The 19,267-nt window shown below is 45.0% G+C and overlaps 1 protein-coding gene and 1 long non-coding RNA gene across 2 annotated transcripts in view; one reads left to right on the top strand and one right to left on the bottom strand.

The window, feature by feature from the left end:
• Positions 1-363: 363 nt before the first annotated feature.
• LOC144133042 (sodium/potassium/calcium exchanger 4-like) overlaps positions 364-19,267 on the bottom strand; it is a 59,595-nt gene continuing 40,691 nt past the window's right edge. Inside the window, exons 8-17 of the mRNA XM_077665863.1 lie at positions 16,605-16,720; positions 15,543-15,636; positions 15,051-15,147; positions 14,481-14,572; positions 11,953-12,005; positions 10,403-10,572; positions 9,747-9,861; positions 6,992-7,104; positions 6,849-6,914; positions 364-6,626 (exon numbers count right to left, since the gene is read on the bottom strand). Of these exons, the coding sequence (XP_077521989.1) occupies positions 6,480-6,626; positions 6,849-6,914; positions 6,992-7,104; positions 9,747-9,861; positions 10,403-10,572; positions 11,953-12,005; positions 14,481-14,572; positions 15,051-15,147; positions 15,543-15,636; positions 16,605-16,720 (1,063 nt within the window). The 3' untranslated portion in view covers positions 364-6,479. The remainder of the gene's footprint in view (positions 6,627-6,848; positions 6,915-6,991; positions 7,105-9,746; positions 9,862-10,402; positions 10,573-11,952; positions 12,006-14,480; positions 14,573-15,050; positions 15,148-15,542; positions 15,637-16,604; positions 16,721-19,267) is intronic.
• LOC144133051 (uncharacterized) overlaps positions 8,766-19,267 on the top strand; it is a 32,727-nt gene continuing 22,225 nt past the window's right edge. Inside the window, exons 1-2 of the long non-coding RNA XR_013314973.1 lie at positions 8,766-8,823; positions 14,467-14,535. This is a non-coding gene — a long non-coding RNA (uncharacterized LOC144133051). The remainder of the gene's footprint in view (positions 8,824-14,466; positions 14,536-19,267) is intronic.

The following is a 19,267-nucleotide window of genomic DNA, read 5'->3' as shown; positions in this document are numbered from 1 at the left end:
AGAATTTAATTTAATTTGCCGGAGCGAAGATGTCATAAAAATGACGTCGCACAACTGACATTGTGTGGGAGTGCGAATGGTGGAAAAAACGGGGCTTCATTTGTCTCTGTGCCAGCAGTGCAGTCACCTTTCCATGCAGAAAATGCTGGTAGTGTTTTTGAAGGCCAACCTATCGGTCTGTATTGGATGGGCAAGTGCTAAATTCCCTACTTGTTAGCTTGCTTACCTGCTGTGATTAGCAGTTGAGCTGTCTCCCCATTTTTCCGACTGTCTAATGATCTTCTTATGTATACACTAATATGCCCACTAATGTGCAAGCGTATTACTGATGCACGTTTGAAAGAGAACGGCAGTCTGAATTTTAAAGACAAAACTGTATGCTCTCCTTTTATTTCCTTTGCACAATTTGTACACTTCAAACAAGGAAAAAAAAGCAAGACACCTATGTTCCAAAAGTTTCTAGTACATCTGGCTCGTGGAACACGCCAACTACGGACACAACGCACCACCGGGTAGTGCAGTATTTTTTTCATCACTTTTATGTCACCTTCTTTTCAATACTCACTGTCAGTCGGAAGCTGGGGAGCGTTCTTGAGGTGGGACATCTGATGTGAGGAGGCGAAATGCTGTACAAGTCAATGCTGTGATTGCTCAAATGTGACCTGCACACTCGGTGGGTCTTGCAGGCAACTGAGTTTTAAATCATATTTGCCAATCAATCAATCAATCAACAAGTCAATGCTTTGGGAGGCGAAAACAGACAGCACCAAAGTGATGTAATGTATTGTGACGTGGGGAATGCATTGCACCAGAATGGAAAGAACCTTTTGGCAGAGCAGCGGTAAACATCTTGTGTTACATGGACTACTTCCAGAAAACTAGCACCAGGCCAAGCAGAGCGTTTGAAAGAAACAAAAGCTGTTTGGACACCTCAAGAACAGACTCTTGCCTCCGCATATCTAGACGCAACTTGAAAGACTTAGTCATATAGCATCGTGCACTATTGTCCTGAAGAGCTTTAAACTTGTCGACTAGTTTACTATCTGGCAGGCAGCATTTTATCTTGCCGTGAAAGCCCACGTTTCTATCACTTTGTTGTGCGGAGTGTCTCGCCACAAAGAGTCGCACCTGCTGAATGCCACTAGTTGGGACTGTGTAGCAGCACGCTCTCCAGCTTCTCTGTTTAGTAAGAAAATTTGAGGCGAACGGAAATTCGTTTCCTTGTTTGTTAACGAAACCCCGAAGCCACCTTTGGCAGCCTGTGAAACTTTTATTTAATAAAAGTTGCTGTCAAGGTATATTGCAATATTTTTTAGAACTTTAGTCCACCCAAGTGCAGAAGTTACAAACTGTTACTAGACAATACCATAACTTCACATTTAATGTGGCAAAAAGAATTAAGATGAAATTCACAAAACCAATTGCTTTTCTTTGCAGTAGCATGTGCGTGGCTGTTAGCGGAATGCAGTTTCACCTGGCCTTCGAAAAAAGGTTTACAAAGGATTTGCAGTTGTTTATGCGAAATGGTGCTGAATTCACTGTGTGGTATAGTAGCAGACCTTAGGTAACTTTTGTTCGCCTAGACACATTCAAAAACAACAATTCCGCTCGCATCTTTGATGACTATAATTTCAACTATTCTGCTAAGGCATTCTCAGATAAAACAACAACCTTGTCCCCCAACTAATGGCAGTCAAGGAGTTCTGGGGAAAAAAAAACAAGAGCAGTGAAGTTTACGACCTTTGTGGTGAGACACTGGCTTGTATTGTGTGCAGCCCCAAGACACCAGGGGACGTACATGTGAAAAGCTTTGCTTGCTTGGTTTCTCTGAGGTGGCAAAGCGCATAGGTTGAAGCATCTTGGCACTGTAAATGAAAGACTGGATCGTGTAATGGGAGGGTGTCCCCGTTACGGCCCATACAATCCAGGGTACACACAACATTCACAAATGACTGAGCGGATGGGACCACCCAAAGGAATGCATTCTGTGTGGTCCAAACATGTCTTGGTCAAAGGGCCACCACATATGAAAAGCTTCCGGGTTGGACTGCTTTTGTCGTGCATTTTCGTTTCCTTCGGTTGAAAAATAAAGTAAACGCAAAGAAGGTAACCGCGTAAATACTGGCCTAAGTGCCGCATACTATCTTCCTTCTGCTGTGTTGTCGAGAACGCTAACCAGGAAGGTTTTCCTGCTTTGACGTGGTCCGGTGTGTTCCCTTGTAAATATATTGTCGAAGTCCTTGATACAACGCGCGACTATGAGCAGCTCTAGTGAGAATGTCATGATGTTATATAATTGACAAGCACACTTTGAAAGCCCCCTTCTATCACTCACCCGTTGTGTAGGGTTAACAGTTGGAAAGTAATTACAATACTCTCATTAACTAGTACACATAGACTTTGCACAGACCATTCTATAGAGCACCAAAGAATTAGACCAGCAGTGCCTAAGGTGACAAGGAGGGTTAGCAGTTTTCAGCACAGTTGTGCCTTGCACTGGATTCAGAAATGTAACACACACTGTAGCAAAACTGGATATGAAGCTAGTGAACAGTGGAACAACTGGAATACACTCCTTCAACTTGACAATTGACTCTGGAGCCTTTGCACACTTCAAGGCAGTTGTGAATACACTGCAGGTGATTAGTATTAATCATACGTGTGCTTTTTTCAGTTGCCCGACTAGCGGGAAAAGACGACGCTCCACATCTACAGGCCAGAAGCAAGCCTAGTCATCCTTTTGTTTTTGAGCATGTTTTTATTTGAGTGGCATATGCTGAACTGTTTTAACAGCCTTATGATCCCACTGTGGTTGCTGTAGCAGACACACTTTCCAAATTATTTATAAATTTCTTTAAAATCACCTGACCAAGGTGCAATGGCTCGAAGAGTTTTAACAGTAACATCGTAGTATTCACAAAACGGCAAACATCCCACAAGCAGAAACGTGAACCTTCACTCAAACACTTGCAAAGCTGCAGTTCAAGTACATGTAGGAACTCGGATCCACGCCACCACAACCATTACACACACGACAGCACGAGGGAGGCGCTTGACCTAAGGGCTACATCTAGAAAGCGGAGAAACCTCAAAGACTAGCGCGCAGCTGCAGCAAAACAACCAGCATACAGTCGTTTCAAATGTGTCATTCCTCAGCCAGGGGTCATACGGAATGCGTAAGATGGACACAACTCGCACATGCGTACACTTGTATTGGAGAAACTCGACTGGTCGCACAACACGCAACACCAGTAAGGGGGCTTTGTATATATTGCTTTCTGTGAGGGGCTTTGTGATCAGACACCCAGTAAAGCACGTGCTACTTGCAGAGCCTGCGTGCTTTACGACACACTCTGATAGTCTCTACAATGATGATCGCAACTTTGCAGTTGCGCTTGATTGTGGGCATCCGCATATTACATATACTGACAGAGTCTAGACGATTGTGAAGGTTTTCAGTCAACGCTGAGTATAGCTGTTTAGAAAGGGTTGTTGAAGGGCTACGGAAGATTGTTTTCAGTTACGATTGTTGACAGTGCGCGGGAATAGTCAGGGCTGCAAGTTAAGAAGACTTGGTTTATGTGATTGCTCTAACTGTTGTGTGGCGGTGTTGAAATTATTTTTGTGCCTCGACTTGGACACAGCAACTGATCATTGCCTTAACGATGTCTATCTTTTTGCTTACAACTGCTACTTCTTGAAATCAGGTTAGAATGTAGATTCTACTTTTGGTGCTGCTTAAATGTAATGCAGAATTATTTTCGTGCAAGTTTTGTCCAAAGTGCAAATCACTAAAGTTTTTAAATGATTGCCGACTTTACGTTGATTGTGCATTGCTCAGAAACTCAATGTTTGATTTGTTGTTCTGGTGAAGATAAAAAATTTGATTGCACCAACACAATGCGAACTTTAAGACTTGACTGAGCACCCTGATTGGGCGTCCCAAAAATTTGCCCTTTTTGATGTTTACAAGAAAGGGAACTTAGTTCCCTGTTATCTGAGCTGGACTGCAAGATCGACTGTACTGAAGTTTATCTTTTCAACGATATTTTCCCTTGTACTGTAAATGACTTACTTTTCACGAGAACCTGGTTTTTCAAAGCACTGATAGCAATAACAATTCACACAACTTCACAAATTAAATTTGGGCTTTCAAGTGCTGGCCTTCCTTTGCCTTTGGACTAAATTCACTAAAGGACAGTTATAATCATTTATTAACACGCCTAAAATAATGTCAAAACACAAGATTTGACACTTATTCAACGGACTTCACTAACATATTCATACAATACCTGCCTGCCAGGGTGCAACCTATTTTAACTACATCTTCACAGGTCTCGAGACCTGCACATGTCTGAATAAACCATGCTTACTGCGTAGGATTTACTACAGTTAGCTCCTGAGCTCACACATGGAAGTCCTTCTGTCATTCACACCCTCTTTCGGACTTGTTGCATACCACTGAACAAAACTGTTCAGTACTGTGTCAGGGACCTATGTCTACAAAATTCTTGTGTACCTGGCTGGGAAAAATGTGCAGTCTTGCAAATTCTGCAACAGCTGCAACTATCTTGTGAAATCTAGTATCTGCAACATTTCTGAAATTTCAGTACGCTATTCTGTTGCAAAAAATTCAGCTCGTGAAAAGTAAGTTACTTATAGTAGTAGCTCCTTGTTGCTTAGTGTGACTTCAGTGGATGATTAGGCATGAAGCTTAAAGCCTACAAGCTGTTAAAACTGCTTCCTTTTTTTTTTACTTTATAAATTCTTTGGTTAAGTAACATCTGAAAGACTTTTTTTTTTTTTCACTCTGAGATTCCCCTGTGTTTCACTCAGTGATCATGAAGCAAGGAACAGTATTGATTCATTGGTTTGAACGAACATTCATCAACAAGAGCTCAACATTTATCTTATCCATGCATACCCAGAGTTCACAGTGACACGGCAACAAAAATAAAACCGAACAGTGACACTTTTGAGTATAAGCTCACTGGGCCAAACGTGTTAGCCAAAAAAAAAAAAAATATATGAACAAGGATATATGAACATCGCTATGTATACAACACTCACATACCTATATATAGTGTCCGCTCGCTCTCACACAGTCTAATGTATAGGGTTGCACTGTGCAAATGTGGTGAAAGTGCCCTCTGGAAACGCACATGTCGAGGTGGAAAAATTCCCAGAGAGCATTGAAAGACTTACTTGCCAGAGCACGGAAACCTAATTTCAGCAAAGACATCGCGTGAACTTTGTGCTGCTTGCTCACCGGACGTTTGCCCTACATTCAAACTCCCAGCACTGTCTTGTGACTGGGATCATTATTTGTATCATGCTAAAGACCAACTGTCATCCTCTCCTTACAGAACACGGATAATTCGGAAAGCTAGATGCTTGATATTAGTGCCCATTTTCGCCAAGCAAGACGCATGCATTTTGCAGCTACCTAAAACTAACATTGCTTTTCAAAGTGACTGTCCTCGTGCCATCTTGCTGCGGCATACTGCACTGTTTTGGAGTCGTGGCAGATAATGGATGAGGTCTGGATCAAGCACTAACCTAGCTACATGCTTTTCTTCAGTTAATTGATTGCTCTCTAAATGTCTTATTTGTAGAGTACTCACTTCTACACAACATCACTTTAAAACGGCCCACTTTGAATAGTATGTGTTACCTAAGCTTATAAAAGTAAAAGTCTGCATCTTGTGATGCTCCAGTATATAGGAGGCTATATGGATGTTCATAAGTAACACAAACAAGGCATGCCATTTACTACTGTACCAAACTAGCATAGTACGAAGCTGTGAATGATTTGCAGTTTCAACTGGAAAAAAATGTCTTGCAAAGCCTCAAAATAATGGCGTTCTAGAATCCTTGGTGGACCCATCGAATTGTTAACTGACACCGTGACACTACCTGAATGGCATCAACATGTAAGTTAATTCTATGCTCATGAACGTGGCCAACTGCACAATCTAGCTCTTTGCTCAAACTGTCTCAGCTTTCTCGGCTGGAGGTAATGACTCTGCGAGTTTCATGTATGATAACCACCGCCCAACATCGCTGGTGCTCAAATGCGGAACTTTGATGAGGACCTGACATGCTATGTCGCGTTCATAAAGCTGAGATACAGAGCCCGGGAAATGTAAGTAGAGTGTGCATTAGGAAAACTTTGTTGTTGCTCTTTAGATGATCAAAATACCATGAGGTTGGTGAGCAAAACAGAGAGCTTAAAGCAGTACGACTGCATGCCGACGCTCATCCCACACCTCCCTCGCGTATCTTTCTGCCCTAGCTTCCACTCTCATGGATGCAAATGGTGTATGAATGTAAGTGGGCGCCTGTGTTCACCTTGTCACCTTCACGTCGCCCAACATCATGTTTGCAGGGAACCACTCCCCTAAGATGAACACCTCTACACTAGATAGCCTGCATTGAATGCCTAGTGGAAACGCTACGAGGAGCCTCAAGCAGCGGGCTCATTCAGCGCACATGGGTGGATTAACGTAGCCCAATAGGTTGAACTCGACAGCGCTACAGAAGATGAGAAAGAAGACGTAGACCACCAGTAGAAACACGCCCAGCTTCTTGGTCAGTAGCCAGTGGCTCCTGTGGATTGCGTATATCTGGAACAATACACCAAGGCCACCGTGACTATTAAGGTTGGCTTCTGAAAAATTTTGTGCATACATCGGTGAATGTATAGCTTCACCTTGTGAGCACATATCTGGCTCACAAGACAACGTTTGCAGTGTAAATTAGTATTGAGAACATGGGCTGGTTTAATTATGTGCTAGTGGCAACAACCTGCAGTTAATTGAATCCTAAACAATGGGACCAGAACTTACAGTAATGATGATGGTTAGAAACAGCAAGACGACTGACCACACCAGGCCCCCACTGTTGATGTAAGCCTACAGGGAGATTTTTGTGGGGGTTAAGCAATCAACAGTGTGATCACAAATAGAAATGTATGTGGTGGAAGACTCACAAGTGATCCAGGCTCGACCATCCCTGTCTGAATCAGCCATGGCAGTGCTAAACCTATCAGGATGTCAAATACATTGCTTCCAATACTGTTTGCAATGGCCATGTCTCCTTGACCTGCAAAAAAAAAGTGAAATCGCATGAAAAATAGCTTTAGAAAGGCAAATCTTTTATCATAAGTAACAAAAGAAGATGCTCATCTTCTAACACAACTTCTAGCGATGTGCTTTTGAGTAGCCAATGCTCAAATAACAATTAAGCACATACGACATATGTAAGTTAAAGAGACAATGAGGGTCAGTAGAAATTGCCCTATATCAACAGGTCACTGTGTTTTGATCACAAAGGGACCACTCTTATGGAAAACGGAGCTTTTATAAGCGAGAAAAGATAAAAAATGAAACTAGATGTTGCCACCACCAGTCGAATTCTCAAGTAATATGCGTGCGTTGACACCGACTTAATTTTGGGTGTGGATCCCAGAGGCCATCCTACACTGCCGTTCACAATTCAGAACGGTGGCAACTTGTCCTGTTCGGTAAATATGCCACAAGCTCCAACTGACTGGGAAGATTTTTAAATCTAATTTTCTCTGCAATAAATGTGTCTTTTGCTCCTGGCCAAACATCAACATTGCAAAGAGCCAAAGAATCAATAATTACTGAGAGTAAATATTGGTCCAAGTTGTCCTTTATCAACACGGAATAATTGTTACTCTGAACACATTCAAATCAAACTTACGGTTAATTCGAACTGACACACTTAGTTGGCATTTACACCATTCAAACAAGTTTTTGGTTTGAATGACAGTAATTGCTTTTAGTTACAAATTTCATTATTCATTATGCCTTTCATGTAGAATGGTTTAATGATGTCGCACTTTAAATTCAGCCCGGTACAGCAGAGAATCCTAAAATGGCAACAAAGAAAGTATATAGCCATCGGGCTTGCTGGTCAGCGATGCTTTCAATAATAAGAGCAATTGGAAACACGGACATACGCGGTCGAATCAACAGCTCATCTCTGTTCGTCTCGGTCCTTCTCGTCCATTACGCTTTCGTGCGGCGATTTTGTTGTACAGCGACAGCTGTTGGTCCCTCAACTCCTGAGATCGTGGCGTCATTGCCAGCAGAGCAGATGATATGGGGAGAGGAGGCGCGCCGAGGGGAGAGGGCCAGCTCATGCTGGCAGCCTAGCCAGCCGAATGCCGAGCGTTCTCTCCCTCAGGTGTGACGGGAAAGTCGATGATAACAGATCCCCGATAACAGACCCCGACCGCGGCGGCTGCGTTTTTATGGAGGAAAAACGCTAAGGCGCCCGTGTGCTGTGCGATGTCAGTGCACGTTAAAGATCCCCAGGTGGTCGAAATTATTCCGGAGCCCTCCACTACGGCACCTCTCTCTTCCTTTCTTCTTTCACTCCCTCTTTTATCCCTTCCCTTACGGCGCGGTTCAGGTGTCCAACGATATATGAGACAGATACTGCGCCATTTCCTTTCCCCAAAAACCAATGATTATTATTATGATTATTTTAATCTAAAACTGAAACCGAAATCGAGCTACCTTCATATTCACCTAGCCAATCCCATCCAATCCAGACAGAACATTTGGTGCTTGAAAGTTTGTCTTGCTTGTTTACATCCGACGACGGTTCTGTCTAAAGTTTGTCCAGGGGCAGAGAAAGAGAGAGAGATAGAAAAAAAAGGTGTCCGCTTGTCCCAGTTTAATTTCGTCAGTCGGTGACATCGCGGCGTTGTGACGATGCAGAGAGAGACACAGCTAGGAAGCGCCGAGGCAGCGCAGAGACCAGCAGAAACTGCTCCCAAGACTCCGAAAGGTTTGTGCTGTCGTGCTTGAAAGTGTCCTCCAGCCTAAGGTTGAAACTTATGGACTTCTTTTTCTGCCAACGGTTGTTTCTTTGGGAGTGGCCGGAGATCGGACGTTAGGCTGCGAGGCGTGACGCAGAAAAGGTGCCCGCGGGCTTGACGTGACCTCGCCAGGGTATCGCAAAAGTGGCGGTGTATGCCAATGCTGGCGCCGCGGCAGACTTGATCGATCGAGGTCGCCGCGCTTTTGATTATCTGTTTCGCTCGCTGAAACATGTCTCTGACCCCGCCGCCGTTTACATCTCTATCGCGCTTTGCACGCCTTCGAAAGCAGGAGCTAGCGCGATTATGCTTCTAGCAGTTCTCTCCCGAAACAGCAAATGCTGCGTTGTTTCATTCAGCTATATTCACGAACGGAATGACTGAAAGCTGTAAAAAAAAAAAAAAACATCGGATCGTGTCTAAAATGTACACGCATACCTCGTGTCTGAAGCGTTTTTTTTTTCTTTTTGTACAAGTAAAGTTTGGTCAGGCAGTCGGAATGCGAAACGCTGGTACGCCGAGCCGCTGTGATCGTGGTGTAGTCTGCTCTTGGATTCGAGTGTAATGTCATGCGCAGTTAGGCCGGCGCTTTCGAAAGACACTTCGGACAATCGCGATTGCAGTGACTGGTGCAGTATGTATTGCACATATCACTGATTTCCATTTTAATTACGGTTAGCGCGTGACCTTGCACTCCGTTGTTACGGCTTAATTCCTCTAGGCCCCGTTAGAATGCGCTTATAGTACGCCGGGCCACGCGCTCCCGTGTTCCCTCTAACCGTGGCTGCGATAGTACAAGTGACATTACTGGACGCCTGCATAGACGTTGCTCGGGAATTTGTACATTACTCTCACGGTTGGTGTAACGTACACGTTACGTGAGTGCACTTACCTTGTCGGGAAACGAGTAGGCTGGCGTATGCGTCAGGTATGCTGGTGCCTGCCGCCAGGAACGTGATTCCCATTATCGTGTCAGGTATCCCCATCGTGTAGCCAATCAGCGTCACCTGCATGGGTATGCGCCTGGCCATGAGTCGGAGCACTGGCAGGCTAGGAAATAAACTGTAGCGTCTTGCTCTAATTCATTTCATTTTGTGCAGATGATGTTACTCTCATGCAGTTTGACAAAAGAAAAAATAAAAGGCACTTTAGTTCCAGTAGCAACGTTAGCCACTTAAATTATAGAACACAATTATTATTAGTGATTGAGCAGAAATCTTCAACATCAAAGCCTGTTCATTTTTCGCTGCCCTGCTTAGCTCTGCGCTAGACTTGCAAAGGTCCGAGGTTTGCGAATTTTCCTCCACTTGCATAGTCTGTACAAATGACCAGTATTCATCCCGTGTAGGTAGACATTACAGGACTGCACTGAATACCAAGAGTGCCAGGTTAGAGAGCTCCGCAGTTTTATTTTCTTTAAGTGACTCCATTAAGTGACATCAGTTTGGAAGTGCTTTTAGCATGAGTAGCAGTGGTCCTGTGACCACTCTGACAGTAGCAAGACGTAAGAAAGACTCGGGAAAGGTAATCAAATGCTGCCACACGCACCATCCAGACCATGACATAGGAGAAGGCGGCCGTCCAAAAGATGGACATGAAGAAGCTGAGGAGGAAGAGCCGCTTGCCGGTCGCGGTCCGGCAATCGGGCACTGTGTAGTGTAGGGTGGCCAGCAGCGGCGCCTGCAACATCCACTTGAGCACCACCCATGGGCCCTCCTCTGCAGCGGAGGTGGGGAAGAACAATCTGTTGAATGATGTATCTGACGGTCACACAAGCTTTGGCTGAGAGAAACTGTGAAAGTTGAGAGTAGAGCAAGCAGGAAAAACCAAGAGGACATTCGTTGATGCTCGGGATACCACTGGTAGTGGCTAGTTTTCTGGGCTATTGCATTTGCAAATGTCTCTGCTCTGGCCAGACCACTAACTCAGATGCTTCCTCTGCCGCTGTCCTCTCACCCTAGCAGTATAAGTGGGAACAGTTTTAGTACGTTAGCACTAGAGCTCCCACTCGGCAGCTTAACCATTGTCTGTGAGGTCCCTCTGTGTGCTCACCAGTTTGTGGGCCACCTAGGTCGTGTGACCTTGTGACGTCATCACAACCTGCCCTCCGGATTGGGAGCGATCTGTCTACCATGGCAGGTGGCAGTTCAGTTAATGATTAGTCGCGAGTGGTTGTTTGGGATGAGCAACGTGGGTCTCACAAACTCCACTGGTGGCAGCACCTGCCATCGCAAGGCAGTGGTGCATTGCTTAACCGCTGCACCACTGCGCCAAGAGGGGTGTGAGGACTCCCAGCGATCTCTGATTATAAAAATCTAATTCAAACAAATAATCAAGTTAAACTAAGCACAACAACTAGTGCTAGCACACCTATGTCTCATTTGGCCAAACTGAGCTAAATTGTCCATCAAGGAACTCTCGATTCGCTAGTACTTTTGGTATGCGTGACTGTGATACAGCGGTGAAGCATGTGCTGGAAGTTTATTTCCGTAATCAAAACCATCAAAAACTTCCCGAAATGCATCACCATCTATCGCAGTTTTTTTTTAATTCTTCATCTGTTGCCAACTTTAATGCGCCAGAGACTATAACTGAGTCAGTTCTCAGTGCTTAATTTATTTTTCTTCATAAGATTCAACACTGGTACTGCACTTGTGTTGGTTACTAACTGAACCTCCTAACTCAGGATTAGTTTTCACTTGTGTACAAACTAGGTATTGACTGGTGTGTTAGTTTTCTTTTTCAAGAAGATAGGGCTGCGATTGATTAAGAATAGGTGATACATTTGCTTTGAATTTGCCTCCAATTTCCTGAAACCGAATTCACGTTGCTAATCTCGGGTGTTTGCAAGACTTGGATGTTGGGGATTACAAATTGCAACAGACCTATAATTTTTGTTTCTAGAAAGATTTTGAGAAAAGCACAGGTGACATGGCAGTAACTTCAGTCTGCTATTATAAAGAGGCAAGTCAAATGACAGCACTGTTGCATAGCAAAATATGTTTGTAAATAGTGCACAGCACAACGAGTAGAAATACTGGCAGTTTCTGGCTAACAGACACCATGCGAGTTAACACTGTTTAGAGGAACCAGCTTACTTAGGGAGGGAATTCTTTTCCAGTCAGCCTCTGTTGAGAGGGCGACGTCGACACTGAAATGTAGAATGCACAGTAAGTCACCAACATCTGTGCAAAAGCAAAAGTGAAATTTATAAATGCTATGTGTAGAAGCCTTGGAGCACTTTTTTAGTACTCTTCTGTGCTTTTGAACTTCATCGAATTTTCGTTTCTAGTAAAGATTGATTGTATGGCTCTTTCTGGGTATACTGATGTTTCTCCAGCTGCGAAGCATGCATTTTAACGCAAAAGCTTTAGATGGCTCATCAACACGGAAACCCGGCATCGCATAAAAAGTGACGTCACACAACTCACGATTAGTCGAAACGGTGTGAAGTCATCAAATGTGGGAAAATACGATATGTTAACCGGTAATAATCTGTACTATTACTTACAACTTCGCCAACTACAATGGAAGCAACTCCTATTTGTCTCCTGCAGGAGTATGCACAGCTCAACACACTGGAAGATTTAACTACCCAGCGACAAACCAATTGAGCATGCGTCCGATGTTCAAGCCTCAACCACCTCCATGGGACTACTGTCACATTACATCAGACGAGCCTGCTCGTCATAAGAAGTCAGAGTTCTCTTCTCTGCCGTTACCACCAGCTTTTTCTACGAAACATGATGGCTATATCCTTTACACAGATGTCGCCATAACCCCAACAGGGGGATTGACTGCTTTTATAAGCCCGACACACCCTCAACACTACAGCTGCCAAACATTCTGTACTGACACTTCATCATCGCTTCCCTTGGAACTGCAAGCGATTTTAAATGCTATAGCAGCTTTACCTGACGACTCTCCTTATAACCAGGCGCACCTAGTTTCTCATTCACATGAAGCTCTGAAGCATCTAAAGAAAGTCCATGGTACCCTTCAGGTTTCCCAGGCCATACATGCTGCTCGTCAATCCTACCTGGTGCCTATACTCATCCACTGGGTTCAAGCTCGCACAGATGTCCATAACGTCACAGCTGGCGTGCTATCTCATTTAATGGACGTCCCACAAACTCCCCCTGCCTCTCTGCCACCAGATCCACTTCTGACACATTTAACATCTTCAGCCTCCCTCAAGCAGCGTACGCGTGCTCTTATTCCCCTGTGTACCTACCCCTTCCCTCCCAACCTATCACGGGTGGAGGGGGTCTCTCTCAGGCGGCTGCGGGTCGGAGTGGCCCTTAACTACAGAGGAATAGAAGAGAATTAGAATATGGTAGGAATGGAATTGGAATAAAATTGAAATAAAATTGCAGTGCTTTCACATTACTCGCTCTACGTAAATCCCTTAAGTGCCCCCGCTAATTTTATTGCTCAGAAAATTGCTTTTGAAACTTTTCCCGGCACTCGATTAAAATTTGTCTCTATACCAAAATGGACTCTGTGATTACTGTTTTTCAAGCGAAGGCATTATAGCCTAGCCTCAGGAATCCATGAGGGATGTGTCGATGCATGACCGTTCACTTACGAAATTGGCCAATGATGGTGATGTCCACATTTCATTGGTTGACCTTCTTTTGCTTATAAAAGCTCTGCTTTCAGTGAAAGCAGCGTCTTGGTGGTTAGAATTCGGTAATCTATAGATACAGACCAACTTCAATTCGTCCTCAGTTTCCCTTTAGTTCCTGTCACATTTCATCATTTTTTACTGCATCTATGAAGGTTAAATGTCACAATCACAACTGACTGGCCTTCTTGTGTGGGAGGAGAGGTTATCATTCAGAGGAATGGGGAAAAAAAAGTGAAAAAGGGCTGAGCAAATTTTATTAATTTTCACGCGTTAGCAGCTGTGTTTAGTAGGGGAATGAGAATAGTACTTTTTTTTAAACCGAATCAAATACGAATAGTGTAGCTAAAAACTGAAAGAATATTAATGCTATCATTTGCTGCATATATCTCATATACGTAGGAAAATTACCTTTCGCTACTGACGGCGACAGTTAACACTTTAACTAGCGCCAAATCTCAGTTCAGGAGAAGGATGAGAGTTTGAGCCATAGCCTCTAATAATGAGCATGAAGGCAGGGCTTGGTAAACCTGGCTGAACCCTGTCACGTTGCCCAATTTTTAAGGGCGTATGTGTGGCAGTTAAGAACGTGCACACGAATGGATCGTGCCTTTGCGTTGAACCCTCGTTGCTGCACACACAGATCGCGGCAGTGCGCTGTATGCTATGCAGCGTAGGAGTGGGAGTGGGTTCCGTTTTTGAAACAGGTGCCGAAAAATACTACGGCTTGCCGTATTCAAACTTCATGCCAATTATTTGAAAACTCAAGAATGAATTCATTTCGAACAATTTTGAACATACACTATTTGATTCGTTCAGCCAATCGAATAGGAGGATCTTCGATTTGCAGTTCAAAAATTTGGGATATTTGCACACCCCTAGTGCTTTGGGATAAGGGAAAGCAGCAGTTTGATAAGAGGTGTTTCAGGGCCTCCTTAAATGGTGCTTCAAACAGCTGTGGTGTGTCATTGTTCGATATTTGCAGCACGTGTGCCAAACCTGGAACTCTTGCCTCGGCGGACCATGTCATTGGGGTCGAGGGAGGTCTGGGAAGGTAAGTGCTGGATTTCCCCACGCCGGATGCGCTTGTGCTGCAAGCAGAACAAGACACAGACTGCGTGAGCATGTGCCCTTTTGTAGATAAACATACGGACTGTGTTGATGTGAAAGCGATTAAATTGACGGTGGCCTACAGGCTGTGCGCGCGTCTCGTGCTTAATGTTGCCCTGTGCTTGAGACAGGTGTTTATTTGTCATCATATATGTTGAAGGTGTGCAGTATTTGGATTTAAAATAAAATTCAGCTGACTTGTTTATTGAGTTGTTTGATTTGCCTTTTTGCCTAATGGACACGAAATTATTGTGCCTTGTTAAAGGGCAGACATTGTGTGTTTTTCATACCACTCAGACACTCTGAGCATTGTTGCTTTTACGGATCAGAGTGGGGAACAGAGTATATTTATAGACCAGATAACGGAAGTCACTCTAACATTGATACATAACACCAGAGAAATTATCAAGTCATCTTTGCAAACACTTTTCGAGCGGTGTTTAGAGTGGCTTGTCTCACCTCGTGGGTGATCCTTTTTGCTGCAGCCCAAAAACGGGTCTTTGGCCGGAAGTAGCGTGTCATGAGCATTCGTAGGGCTGCTTCATACAGAGTCGGCCTGGTGTAGAAAAAAAAGTTGTCAAGTGTCGGGTCCACATCATAGATACACAGCTACAAGAATACATTCCTTGCTTGCTGCCTAAAAAGTTGGCATGTAAGTGCAGAAGTAGCATGTTCTTATTACGTTGTACATAGAAAGCAAACAACATTAATGACTACTGTTTGCTATTGCTTTTTGGAAACTTAATTGTAAGGAACTTAGGGTAGTTAAAATCATTCCGGGGCCCTCCTCCGCAGTATGCCTCGTCATCTGTGATGCTGGTTTGGCACACTAAAATCCATAGATTGATTAATTGGTAATTCAGTGGCGGTAGCAAAGTCTGCATGCAGATGCCTTCTGATTACATGCGAAATGCCAAACTGCATGCTTTGGCGACAAACTGCAACACTCACCTGCGCCGGCTATCTCGGATCATTTCATCGAGAGGCCGTGTGTTTCTGAGCGCACTCTGCTGGGCGTAGTCGTCGATTTCATTGTTGAATGGCACTGCACATTTCAACGTGATACCAGGCAAATGCATGACTGGCATAGATTAGAGTGACAGCAATTCGAATTTTACTTACAGTAGCTTGTTACAAAACAAGCTGTGGCAAATCACGATTGGATACTTTGGCTATAATCTAGAGCTTACATTTGTTAATGAAAGGGGTAAACAGGGAACGCTTCTGATGACTGCAGCAGTTTATTAGTGTCCGGAATGCCCTTTTAGTCATGCTGGCTTTGGTGCACTGGCTTAGCCAGCAAAGCATGCTGTTCAATATGTCAGTGTTGCTATGCCAAACCACACACAGTGAATGCAGCCCAAAACTCTCATATTATGGTTGGTTTAAGAATGCAATTGGGGAAGCTAAAGGTCACTTTAGAGCGCAGGAAATTCAAACGGCCACATTGAAGATGCTTTTCGTGACCCTAAGCTTACATGAAATGCAGTGAGTGCAGTCTTGACACAGTGATCTCACGGCATTACCTAGATGCAAGTTGACCACACAGAAAACCTCTTATATTCTTTTAACCTCTTAAACGCGTCCTTTTGAACTTGGCAGGCAGGCAGCACTTCTGTTGTAAAGTGTTCTGTCTTTTCCCTTTTCAACCAAAACTTCAGTTAAGTGCTTAGGGCTTATTTCAATTTAAGCACACTGTCAATTTTGTTTTCGTGTACCAGAATTGGTGTGACCTGTGTCAGAACTCGGAACGCCCTCTGACGAAGGATTCTCTGCTTCTTTAGTTACCTGCATGCACGTTAAACGTGTCTAATCTGGCACTTGGTTCTGCTGACAGTGCGTGCAATGTTGAAGAAACTTGTCCACTGAAAATGAAAAATGGTTAGCTCTTTGTCTTTACTAATGACTCTGAATCATCTTTAGGGTAGTGACTGCAAATGTACCACTAAATTATCATTAATACTGTCGTGCACTCTTTAATTTAATCAAATGAAGAGTGAGCAGAGGGCTCACCGTAAGAGCTGTAGTTTTTAGCATCATAGCCGGCTGACGTTAGGCCTAGTGAAGTCTGCTCCTCTTCGTGGATCCCAAATGTGGTGGCAATCCATTGGTGGATCCTTTTGTTGTACCTGGAAAGAGGGGAAAAAAATAAGAAAGAGGCGTGAACATATCTGCTTCAGTTCCCGTGCTTTGACTCGTGCACTGGCACCATTTGCAGCGTTTTTCCTAACTTTTTATACAGGGTGTCACAAATATAGTGGCATGAAACAAATATTACTCGTTTGCTCTTACTAGCTTTACACGTCGCAGCTTACCATCCACACAGTTCAACTGTCCGGTGCAGTCCACGTATTTTGGTTCATGCTGTTGTGAATACAAATTGATAAAAACTTCATATGTTTTGGTGTAGCTTGCTATCAACCTCGGTGCAGTTTGTACGTTTACAGAACAGAGAGACCGAAACCAATTGAGCATGCGTTTGATTTGCAGATTAGATTCTTTTTACCTCTGTTAGGGGACTTTGGTTTGCTGGTCTGGATTATGAGCTTGGTGTGAAGAGCAGCTACACGCGCTTGCTGTCACAGCTTTCTGACATCCCTTTTAGGCTTTGATTCTTGGAACATGGAAAAGTGCGCCTCACCAGGTTTTCGGAAGTTATAAACTTTGAGGGGACACTTAAGCTGCACATTAAGGGTATAATGCAATATCGTAATGGGTTAATTCTCATAAAAATATGGCAGGTCATTCTCTACTTTACAATCATAGATCCCTGAGAGTCTTCATACCACTCCTGGCGCAGTGGTGCAATGGATAAGTGATGCGCCACTGTCCTGCGGTGGCTGGTGCTCCCAACAGTGGGCCTTGAGCGGCTCAGGTTGCTCTTCCTGAGTGACCAGTCATTAATTTAACTGCCACCTGCCATGGTGGGCAGTTTGCTCACTATCCGGTGGGAAGGTTGCCGCAAGGTCACGTGACCTAGGTGGCCCACCTGCCTCCTAGGTTGCCCTCTGGGCACCACCTGCCAGATTGGTTTATGGATTAGGTTTATGGGGTCTTAACGTCCCAAAGCTACTCAGGCTATGAGGGACGCCGTAGTGAAGGGCTCCGGAAATTTCGACCACCTGGGGTTTTTTAATGTGCACTGACATCGCACAGTACATGGGCCTCCAGAGTTCCACCTCCATCGAAATTCGACCGCCGCGGCCGGGATCGAACCCGCTTCTTTCGGGTCAGCAACCTAGTGCCATAACCACTGAGCCACCATGGTGGGCCCCCCCAGAGTCGTGCTCCTGATTTATCGCTCACAACGCCGACGCTGACAACACCGACACAGGGTTTTCTGGACAATGTGACCTTTAACTAATAGATAAGCGTGATGAGTAGGTAAGGGACTTGTGTACGTAGTCACTGCAGTCTGCAAAACTATTCCCGTGCACGTCGTGAAAGACGGCGGCATCTAAAAGCAAAGCCGTGTCGCTTCCCCTCAACGCGAGCAACCTCCCCCTCTATGGCATCTTTCGCCGGCGACCCAACGCACGCGCTTGTTACGCAAGACGGGCCCAGGCGCGTGCTTTATTGTTCGATTGTTCGTGCGACGGGTGACGCCTGCCCTCCGGCGCCTGGTCACTTGCTAACGCGCCGCTTACGCTCTGTTTCGCGGCGCACTCGTTTTTCCGGCGTTGAGGGCCGAGCGCGTGTACTAGCAGCTTTTGTGTCCGTTTGCGTCTGTCGCTGGAGCGCAATTGCAGCTCATCGCGCATTTCTAGCGTATCGCAACGTCACGGTGACGTGCGGTGTGCCACCGCTGTTTACGCGGAAGCGTTTGGGGGCAATTTTTATCACTGATGCGTCCAACAGTAGAGGGACCTCCTTAGAGAAATTCTTGTGGCTGGCAGAGGCGCCGTACCCGAGAGGGGGACGGGGGTAGGGTGGCAGCCCCCTTCAGTACTCAGAGAGGGAGATACAAGTGTTGGAAGGGCTGACCTCCTCCCCCGTCCCCCTCACCGGTTCTGGCGTCCCAGGCGGCAGACGATTCCACTACGGGTAACGTTTCACGCTGTCAGTAACGCTGATCATGCGTGTTTCAACGGTTTGCGCCGAGGCTAAGAAAATCCAAAACGGGTAGATATTGAATCACCATCCATCATAAGCTGCCGCAAACATTTTCGACATTACGTCGCACCAGAGATATATCGGCGATTAAAAAAAAGCACCCGTCTAATTTTTCCCCGCAACTCGTACACCGGAGCGAGACAAAAAAATTGACAGACAATTACGATAGTCGGGAATGCGAAATTTGAGCGCAGCGTGCTGAGGGAGTCGTACCACGTGACCTCGCCGTCTTAGATCACCTGCAACATAGCCGCGGTGTTCGGGTGACTGGTTGGCGCCTTTGCCTGTTGCGGGTTTTCTGGTGCTAGAGGACATGTGACGTAGCCCCTCACAACCGACGTCACGCGAGCCTTGTATGACGTCGTAGGGCAGGGCTCGTGTGGTCGGCATTTGGTCCAGGATGCTGCAGCTGGTCACGATGACAGCAACGAGGTGCTGCATATCGGACCAAGGGTCGACGACCACAGCGCCTAGTGGCCCGTGAGGACCGCCAACACCTCTAAAAATGTCGAAATAAGTTTTACAAGTCTAAGTAGGAGAAGCCGGCACCAGACGTCACGTAT

This window comes from Amblyomma americanum, chromosome 5 (assembly GCF_052857255.1).
Source record: "Amblyomma americanum isolate KBUSLIRL-KWMA chromosome 5, ASM5285725v1, whole genome shotgun sequence".
Lineage (NCBI taxonomy): Eukaryota > Metazoa > Arthropoda > Arachnida > Ixodida > Ixodidae > Amblyomma > Amblyomma americanum.
Note: the sequence above shows the minus strand (reverse complement) of the source record. Positions and strands in the feature narration are given on the sequence as shown.